General features: G+C 39.9%; 1 protein-coding gene across 1 annotated transcript; it reads left to right on the top strand.

Moving 5' to 3' along the window:
• The first annotated feature begins 695 nt into the window (after positions 1-695).
• On the top strand, positions 696-10637 carry ric8b (RIC8 guanine nucleotide exchange factor B). The gene is made up of 10 exons (XM_032522567.1): positions 696-952; positions 1385-1432; positions 1516-2148; positions 3198-3292; positions 4749-4899; positions 5225-5320; positions 5466-5619; positions 5834-5978; positions 6098-6217; positions 8169-10637. Exons 1-10 carry the CDS (start codon positions 869-871, stop codon positions 8272-8274), a joined length of 1632 nt encoding a protein of 543 aa, XP_032378458.1. The 5' UTR covers positions 696-868; the 3' UTR covers positions 8275-10637.
• The last annotated feature ends 57 nt before the right edge of the window (positions 10638-10694 follow it).

Here is a 10694-nt window from a genome sequence, read left to right as displayed (position 1 = left end):
AAATTCCAGTGTTGTATGGGTACATTTATTTTATTCAGATAAGCATACTGTGGAAGTTAACCTTTTTTTAATGAATAATTAGCTTAATATAGGCAATATATAGTCAGTTTCACGGGCAATACTAACTTAGTAACACCAAACTGAGCATAACATTCCTTACTTTCAAAAAAGAATACATAAGGAAGTGACTGTGGTAAATCTTACATCTGACAGGCCAGTGTATAATATTCTGTGACGGAATTATGACTTTTTTTGTTGTCTCTTTCATTTCCAAATCCCATAACATGAGCCACAAAGGAAATATAAAATATCATTCCCAGATTGGTATGTTAAGTTAAACACAAAACTTTGTCTTCATAAAATGTGGGGTAATATTTATTTTATGCAACATGCTTTTCAGTCTTATATATAACCTACATAAAACTTACAGGTGTACAAGCTAAACCTGTATACTAAGACATGAATACTTCTTTCCCATTTGTGTTTTTCACAAAATCCCAAAACAGAAAGCTAAGTCTACTAATAGCTTACTATGGAACGTGTTCTGCAATCGATGCTCTGAGGATATTTGGGTTATGTTATTATTTATTTTTTATGCAGTATAATCATCAGACTATTTATATACATACTCAAATCAAATTATTTTATTATATCTAATTTAAGAAAATGGTAAATTTGCACTACAGAGAATAACCCCGGTGGAGAGCACGGCCGTGATGGAGACAGTCAGGGGAGTTTCCGCGTCGATAGCAGCAGACCTGACTGACACTCTCCCACTTAGCTAGCCTGCCAGCTAGCTAGCTAGCTGTACAATCCCCCATTGGTCACGTCTAAACTAAGCGAACTACTTTATCTTCAGATATCCACCATGGATTTGAATGTTATCTTGTCACAGCTTGAAACTGTCAACGATAATGTAATCGAGAAACTTCTGCGGCAGTACAATCGAGAGGTAAGTCGCTGCTCGGCTCCTTTTTACGTCAACCAAAACAAACGGTGGTGCTAACGTTAGCTATCTAGCTTAACAGCTAGCTCCGAGTTAGCAAGCCAAACATCTTACGAGCCGACTAAGCTAAACTGTTGGCACTATCCTGTTTTATCTAATGTTGCACCGTTAAACATCACACAAAAATGTGAATAAGGCAACCAGTACCTTGATACGTTGTTTTACAACACCAACGTAGTGCTGATAATGCTAATGCTGCCTGCTCACAAACCATTTTACTGGACGTAGTTATATAGTAATATAAGCATATTTTTTATTGGAGGTCCCTGGTAAGAGACCGGAGTTTATTTATAATAAGGCATGTTTGTTGTGTGTCTGTGGCATATCAGGCTGAGTTGTACGGTGTCCACATTACAATGAGCATCGTATCTGTTTCAGAACAGTCGCACCTTCAGTTTCGACCAAAAGGAAGAAAGCCTGCGGAGTGTAAGTACTAGTTATCTGAGCAGTTGGTTATCAGGCTACCATTGTAGCCCAGTTGGATTATAATTGTCACTCTGTCATTGCAGAAGCTGTGTCAGGGTGTGTTGTCAGTTCTTGGGAGGCAGGTGCAGCCCAGCTGTCAGAAGACATGTCTGGAGACACTCCGCATTCTGTCCAGAGACAAGCGTGTCCTCGCACCTGTAGCCACCAGGGAGGGCATCCTAATCCTGGGGGGAATGGCGAGGTTGAATGCTGGAGAAAACGGAGATGACAACCACCAGAAAAGCTCTCAGGACGACACTCAGTCGGATGAGAAGGAGAGGGTGGTGGTGGAGGCCTTAAAGTGCCTATGCAATGTGGTGTACAACAGTCCTGCGGCTCAGCAGGTTAGTGTAGACGTGCAGCTGGCTCATGGCCTGTGTGCCAGCCTGGGAATGGCCCGCACATGGCACCATGAGGTGGGCCTGTTCACACTGCGCCTTCTCTTCCTGCTGTCTGCACTGAGACCTGATGTGAGAGGGATTTTGAGGAGAGAATGGCATGCTGTGAGACTACTGACAGAGATGCTGGAGCACACCCTGCACGTGAGCTGGGTTGGTCCCTATGAAGCTGCCTGTCCAGATCCACAGGCCCTGCCCCTGCCTGCAGAGGACAATGAGAGAGCAATGGAGGCACTCAAAGCCTTGTTCAACCTCACACTGTCTGATGCTGGTGGTGAGGTGAGTGTGTAGTGGTTATGTGTTGTGAGTCTGTTGCACGTTAGTCATTTAGATGTGTTCTGACTCGTTATTAAGTATGTATGCAGGGGTTAAGAAGAGATGAAGTATGCATTACTTTTTTCTGGCTTGGTCATTTGCTCAATTACAGATTTGACCGTCCTTGTTCAGAATGATCCGTGGAGACTGTTTTTGTCCAGAAAGAGCTGCTCCCCACAACAGCCAGATTACATCAATCTCTAAGCAGTTCAGAAAATGTCCTTTTGAGAGTTGGCCAATCCCAAGTGTCTATCCACCACTGATCCCCCTTTTTTCTAAAGAAATGAACTGTAAAACCAAGTTCATACAAGCTTTTTATGTGTTCATATTAAAACTGTTTTGCAATACTTTCACTTTATGAAATACATGCTTAATTGGAAATCACAGTCATGATTAAACAGGTTGCACTCACCAAAATGCCCTTCTTTTTTTCTTTTTTAACTTTCACAATAATAACTACATGTGATCACATGTAAATCAGATCTGTCACCAATATCCAATCCAGAATAGGCCTCTTTCACTGCAGCCATTTTGAATGGTCATAGTAGGAAACGCACAGCTGTTGCCAATAACACTAAATAATGCTTGGTTCTTTTCAAGTGTCTTTTGTAAGTTGTGACATTGAGCCAGCATTAACAATACTAGAACCCTGAAACTGTAGGACCTAAATAGATTTCATCCATTAATAATGTTATCATTAACACCTTTTTTTAGTGTGACATGTCTCTCTTTCATAGGCTACACACTTACACACACACACACACACAGGCCAAAAAACTATATCATCTTATCCTGTGAATGAGATGGGACTATATTTGTTTTATGCTTTTGCACCATGTGTCAAGTATTATATTTGGTTGTGATTGATTTCTGAAAATCACTAGCAAACCTGGCAGTCTTGCCACGTTTTATGCAATTTGGACTGAATTTTTCTACCTCATTGTTTTTGCTTTACCTCTGAACAATGAAACTCTGCTTGGAATTCATGTTTTGGTACATCCTTAATTTGATAGGAAGATGACCACCAATTCCGACTCATTGCTGCCATCCTGCGTCATCTGTTGATGCTGAAGACTGAGACAGAGGAGAAAACAGAGGAAGCACACAGGTGGGAAGTCTGTCCTTTACTGCTCTTAAAGGGAACACATTATGAAAAAACTCACTTTTTCAGTGCTTGTGCACATGCATTTGGCTATCTGGAGAGCCTAACAACCCACAATCTGAAATAAGACAACCAGTCAATTTCTTGTGTGTAAAAATTGGGTAGTGAATGACAAAGTATTTTTTGATACGAGGAAATTCGGTTGGTACCTAAAAAGTATTGAATACAGTACATAGTCCTACTTGAGGACTGCTTTTGCAAAGGTGCGCCATATTTTTTTCTCAAGCCACTCAGAACAGATTGGACTTTTTGAGAGGGGGCCTTAAAGAGACAGGAACTAAAACTAGAACTGTATTGAGACAGACAGCATGAGATGAAATTATGTTTTTTAACCTAAGGCATGAAAACATGTTCTAGTAGAAACCCCAAGTACAAGTACGAACCTGAAAATGAGCATAATATGGGACCTTTTAATATTTGAATCTCTTTTGGTTACCTATACCGTGAACAGTGAATGAAGGCCCTCTGCACTTTCTAACCTGTGAAACTGCTCAAACTTCATTTGAAACTGATTTGCATAGAAAAGCACTCAGATTGACAAAGTGCTCCTACCACTCAGCTAACCAACATAAGCACCCCTCTGGACAAACACAGAGTATCAAGCAAGCAGCTGTGAATGAGAGAACAGCTCACCACAAATTAAGACTGATAAGCTGCATTCTGCTCATTGGAGCCTAGTTTTAGTGTTTTTTCATCTTCCTGATGCTCTTGGCTGTTATAATACTGCAGCAGTAGCTTCTTCTTATGCTAATTTAATGCAGGAATGCTAAGAATCTGTGGCCATAAACTTTAATTTACACAGTAACATATAAAAGAGACTGATGTTACTCTTGACCTGTCAAGTTAGAGGCTGTACTGGTTATGGGAGTTTGGCCAATTGACCAACCAAACTTTGTTTGAATGTAAGTATGTGACCGAACTGATCTAAGTGGAGTAGGGGAGTGTGAACGGGTTAAGTTTTTTTATTTTTATATAGAAAGCAAAATAACTAGTGCTATCAAACGATACAAATATTTAATTGCATTAATGTCATAGTTAACTCGCAAGTAATTGCACATTTTTATCCATTCTAAATAAATAAATAAAAAATAAATAAAACTAACAACAAAGATGTGTGTAGGTTAAACTAAAATTCTTCACTTGAAAGTCCCTTTTACCCTGCGTGAGCCATATTGCACCCTAAGTTCATCTGGCAGCTCCCCATCACTTGTGTAATGTAGACAAAAAACAAGAGGTGGTTTGGTCATTTGCCATGAGGGATGACTTTAGAACAAGTTGTCCCAAGCAAAATGTTCCAAAACTGCTGATTTAATATGTCCCTTTTTTACTTGACCGTTTAAATATAAAGCATTTAGTAAGATCTGCAGTATGTCATTTAGAGATTTTGTTTTTTAATTTCCAGCCATGCCATCAACCTGCTGAATAACCTGCCTGTGTCCTGCCTGGACGTGTTAATCGATGTGCCTGTACAGGGAGGACTAGAGATATATGGTGGGAAAAACATGGACATTGTCCAGATGTTGATAGACTTCATGGAGAAAAGGATTGACAAGGTAATGTATATGTTCTGCAGCAAATACAGAGAGAACTGGCTGTTGTTTACACACTGAAAATTCCATCTAAGAATATGATTGAAGATATTACAGTATTGTGCCGGTGATACCAGTGGAGTAAATGTACACCTGATGTAATTGACACTACAGGACATAACAGAAATATTTTGCGCTTACATGTAAACTAAGATACATATATTTTAAACATAAGTACATTCTGACACTGCATGCCATTCAGTTTCTCATTCCCTTTGCACCACTGATTAAAATCTATCCACTGTTGCACAGCTTGTGAAGTGTTTGTGGTTTGTGTCATCCCAAGCAGGGCTCCAACTACAAAGAGGGTTTGACTCCGGTGCTCAGCCTTTTGACTGAGGGATCCAGACACCACAGGGAGATCCGCAGATATATCAAAGCTCAGGTACAGTAGCTGCCAATAGATTTGAAGTAGAAAAATCATGCTCATTTTAATATATATAGAGATAGAGATATATAGATATACTTTCATACACAAAAATAAATATTATTAAAACAATCTGAACTATTTATAATGTCTGCATTTTCAGGTACTTCCCCCACTGAAAGATGTGAAGATCAGGCCAGAGATTGGCACCACCACCAGAAACAAGTTGGTCCGCCTTATGACCCATGTTGACATGGGTGTGAAGCAGAGCGCTGCAGAGTTTCTCTTTGTCCTTGCAAAGAAAGCGGTGAGCATTGGTCCACATGGGAGGAACAGGTGGCACAGCACACCAAATGAGAAAATATGAGAGTGAGAGAGCAGGATTGTCATCTCTTGTTGGATGCAAGTTATGAAGTGACTGCCTGATGCATTACTGCTGCACAACTGTATAACTACAGCACGGCTCATGCTCACATGTGAACATTTATATGTAACTTCACAACCTTGTGTATTTGTGGTGTTGTCTTGTAGTGGACAACCTGTTGAAGTACACAGGATATGGAAACGCAGCAGGACTCCTTGTGGCTCGGGGACTCCTCGCAGGAGGGAGAGGAGAGACTCAGTACTCCCAAGATGAAGACTCAGACACAGAGGAATACAAATCTGCTAAACCCTTGTGAGTGCTCTGCACAGGTCTAACACTAAAGCGTTTATGTATTACATTAAGGGGTATGCAATAAAAATGCACAAATGTGTTGCAGCTTTACATTAAGCTTGCTCATCTTCTTGTTCCAGCATCAACCCCATCACTGGTCATGTGGAGGAGCCGATGCCAAACCCCATCGAAGAGATGACTGAAGAGCAGAAGGAGTATGAAGCCCAGAAACTTGTCAATATGTTTGACAAGTTGTCAAGGTGAATATACTAAACTAGAAACTCAGAGAGCAAATCATTTTATATTTATTTTTCATATTTTGATAGTGGACAGTAGAGAGGTGACAGGAAATTAGATGAATAAAATAAGGGACGACATGCAACAAAGGTCCCCGCTCGGGCTCAAACCAGTGATGTTTTGACAACAAAGTCAGCGTCTTAAACCCCCTATGTCAGGAGGACATCCCATATTTAGATATTGTTAGGCTCCACCATGGTCCTAATCTGCAGAAAAAAATGATTTGTTTTGAACATGTCACAATAAAAAAAGAAGTAAAAAAACCCATAGTGATAGACAAGAAACAAATGTAAGATGCCACAGAAATATTTGCAAATGAAACGCAACTCATTTGTCAAAGCCTCGACTAAGATCATTAACTTTTCAGTTTGAACAACTGCTGCTTCTCCTGCTCAAATTATCATTATTCATTGTATTCTCTGCAAAGAGCGTTATGTATTTGTGTTGACCTTTTCTTAGTGAGCAGAGGCTAATGTTAGTCAAGCCCAATTCCTGTACAAAGGTAACCGTGAGCTTGCCACCCGGCCAACCGATTCATTGAAGGAAGAATCTCTTGCCGTTATCTGCAGCTTCAATTAGGACAAGACTTTCAGCACGGCGCAGCATTCAGCTGGAGTAAATAGAAGCTGCCGGCACGCCACTGCAGCATCATTACCACCATTCCGTTAATTATCACCTAATTGGGACACACTCGGCTTGTTGGTTCTGGTTCCTTTATGTGCATTCAGGTTTTTGATAACTCATGTATCCGGACTTTATTCTTGTGATTCTGAGGAGCCAGTCAGACAGGGAGGGGATGAGACAGACGCACAACTAACAACAAAGCAATTTGGGTGGAACGTGGATGAAGAGGATGAGACATGGGTGAACAAATGCACAGACATAAAAAAAGAAAGATGACCTCGTCATTGTTAAGCCAAAGAGGGGGTTGAGCTTTAATGAGGCACGTGTGCCCAGAAGATTCCTTCCCTAGGAAGCATGTTCTTTCTTCTGTTCCTCAGTAAAGGAGATGTGTTGGTGATGGAAAGGTGCTTCATCAGTACAGGCTCTAAGGAGATCGGTCAGAGCCCTGTAAGAATCTGTTCACCTGCTTAACTGGTACTCCAATTAGCACATATTCTGCACCCCCACCCCAGACCCCCAGTCCTCTGTCACTGCTAAGGAAGGATTATTTTTGCACTAATTGGGAGAGATGTTCTTGTTTGTTTTGTCATTGTGTAAGTCCTCATTTTAAATTCTGACTTTAACCAGTGATTTAGGGCTGTGGACTGGTGGTGCCTCTGCAGCTATCATCACTGAAGAGATGTTATATACCGTATATGCTGATGTAGCTTCACATTTAACCAAACCACAGGTCTCCTCCCTCTCCTGTCAAAAGAATTTAACCGGTAGTTTTTCCAGGATAAGTTATATTTAATTGGAGGAATCAGAAGGACTTACATGGCCATTTATTGTTGAATCTCTTTACAAATTAATGCAAATGGGTCCTTTTTAAATCTTTGGTGGATAATTCTCTGATAAATCATCTCAGAAGGAGTGGTGACACACAGTGCAGGTATAATTGGATTAGGATGAAGGGGCAGCCAGCGTTTGAGGAGATTAGTTTGAGCGCTGATCCTGTAATTATACTGCCAGATGGGAGGAAGGCCGAGAGGGAGAGAGGATGGCTCGACAGGGGCAAGTGTCAATGAAGGGGGGTTGTAGAGTGAGGGTCCTTGAGTTCTGAATGTAAGAGAGTAAAGATGTACAAGTGAAAGCCCTCTTAAGACTGTCCGTGGATACAAAAGGTCCTGAACAAAGTTTGGTTTTGTTTACATTGGAAATATAATTGATATGTTTTCAATTTACCTCCCTCTTAACCTCTCTCCATCCAGAAAAGGGGCATTTCTGATGTTTTTCTTTTTGTGTCTACAGGCAGAATGTGATCCGGCCAATGGGGGTCAGGCCTGACGGGACGTTGGCACCTCTTGAAGAAACTCTTTGTGATCCACCCGAGGACTCGGGATCAGACTCCGACTAGTACACTGCACATTTAGGCCACATTTTCCAGGCTAAGCTTACTTGTCTCCAACACGTCTGGAGCTGTGTTCCATGTCATGGTTTGGATCCTTTTAAAGGAAGGTGCCCATGAAGGTGGGTCTGTCAGAGGCACTAAAAGCTGGCCCAACCAGTCTACTGTCACTAAGCAGAGGTACCTGGGAGTTAAAAGATCCAAACATTGTACTGATCCCTCCCAATAAATCATTCTCTATTAACCTAAAGTTAAATTGGCAAATATTACAATGTTTGGATCTATAGTCACGACTGCTCTCACAGAAACCCAAACTAATGCTGGAATTTCGGATGCGCTTTTAAACTCGTATCACCAGGATGTCGCTCTAAATTGACAAAGTTTAAATAGTGATAATTGGGTTTGTAATAATGGAGTGAGCAATACAAGTTTCAATGTCTAAGTGTTACAATTGGTGCCCAACTGGCAAATAGTGCATCATATTAATGGTCAATTTTTCCATTTAACTTCCATGTATCTGTAAGTTTGGTTTAGTTTAAGCAATATAAAATATATGCCGGCCCATTATGACATATTCAGTCTAGTGATCCAGCCCTGAACTGGGACACAGCTCATCATGTCCCAGGAAACTCTAGAGGCCCTGTCGCAGCAGTAAGACTTTCTCCAAAGTGGAAATGGACTTGATGTGCGCCAGAAAGACTGCGGTTGCATCATAATGCATAGGAGGCCTCCATGGTTACTGTTGCACCTCCCTCATCTATTTTGCCACTCCCTGGGTTGAAAAAAAAATAGAGGTAATATAATTCTTTGCTGAATCATGTGTATCTCACTGCAAGCTCTTTTGTTATGGTTTAAGTGTCATCGGGTCTGAATAATCATTCCTTCACCTGTGCTTTTGTTTTTCACTTTTTTGTTATTATTTTATGCTACATAATGATTTTGTCCACTTTTGTATTTCTAGATCATTCAAGTGCACATTATACACACATTTAAAGGTGAAATTATTGAAAACTGTTAACAATGAACCTAGGTTTAAAATCATGAGGCCTGTCCAGTATGGACCACAGGGTTGATGTACTGTATATTGAGAAATCAGGCACTGTCTGTGTGGATAGATTGAACTTGTAGCTCACAGTGAGTCTGTTTGGTTGTGTAGTTATCATGAATGTTGCACACCAGTTAGTTGCCAATGAAACCTTCTGAATTCAGAGCTTGTTGGTTTACTGTTAGCACTAAAAAGTAAAGACTTCTTTTAATTTAAATGAAGACTTTAGGAGAGATGCAACATAATCGTGAGGTGGACAGCAAACAGACTTTTTCTGCGTGTAGTGGACTATTGACAAAGAAATGTGTAAACTGTAATGATTGTTTTCTAATCCATTTTACTTTTGCCAAATCTGCATGATTTTAAATCAGTTCTCAGTGATGTGGGGGCTTTTTCTAGATTGAAATTTTTGCTAATTTTATACAAATCAAAACAAAGTTTACCGTCTTGTATAAACTGAATATTTCTTTGTGTTTAGTACAATTTAATTAAATGTAAAAGCTGCCAGTTCTGAAATAAGTCATGGTTGGTAGATTTGGCTCCCGAACTAACTGAAACCATTCTTTGGATACGTTTTGTTGTATTAAAACAAATTGCTAATTACAATCCAGAGAAACAGAATATTGCTTTAATCAGAGAACATGTTATTACAAGAGTCCGTGTCGGTTCACTCGTTTTAATAGTGAATAATCATGTACACACAACTTTTAACCTATCACCACTACTGCCTACTCACACGCACAATAACTCAGATAATTAGAATTAAAGAAATACTTAAATTAGTTGGCCTCCCACAGGCACAAAATACTTAACTTTGAGTTGCCTTCCTGAATTTCTTGTGAATGAGGAAATTGTTTTTTTAGCTTGGAAAGCCATGAAAGGTCTGATATACAGACGGGTCACAAATTAAAGGGAAAACCAACATTACGTGTCTAAGTGACGTGTTGCCAACACAAGCCACTAGGACAACCTTAGTGCTCCTTCACAAAGAGATCTGGTGACTGCAACAGGCCAGAGCATAAGTTTCACTAAACGTTCATTCATCATCAAACCGTTCAGTGGCAGTTATATTTTTCCACTTCTTTCTTTAAATTTGTACCTTTCAATTTGTCATGCATCTGTATCACTGTTTTTTTTTCTCTTGTGTAAATGCCTTTGTCTTCCTTACACAATGCTAGTTGGATAAATCAAACCTGCATGTTTTTCACTTCGCCATCTGGAAATATGGTAATAATTTTGTTCTTTTTGCACTTTATATACTGTAAATAGCACCACACTTATTTTATGTAGAGAGGCTTCCACTGAAATGTTAATAAACTGGAGAATATGAATAGTTTTTTTTTTTTACCCATGCAGTACTACATAAATATTCAAAAAATAAACA

The sequence above is a fragment of the Etheostoma spectabile genome, chromosome 8, assembly GCF_008692095.1.
Source record: "Etheostoma spectabile isolate EspeVRDwgs_2016 chromosome 8, UIUC_Espe_1.0, whole genome shotgun sequence".
NCBI lineage: Eukaryota > Metazoa > Chordata > Actinopteri > Perciformes > Percidae > Etheostoma > Etheostoma spectabile.
Note: the sequence above shows the minus strand (reverse complement) of the source record. Positions and strands in the feature narration are given on the sequence as shown.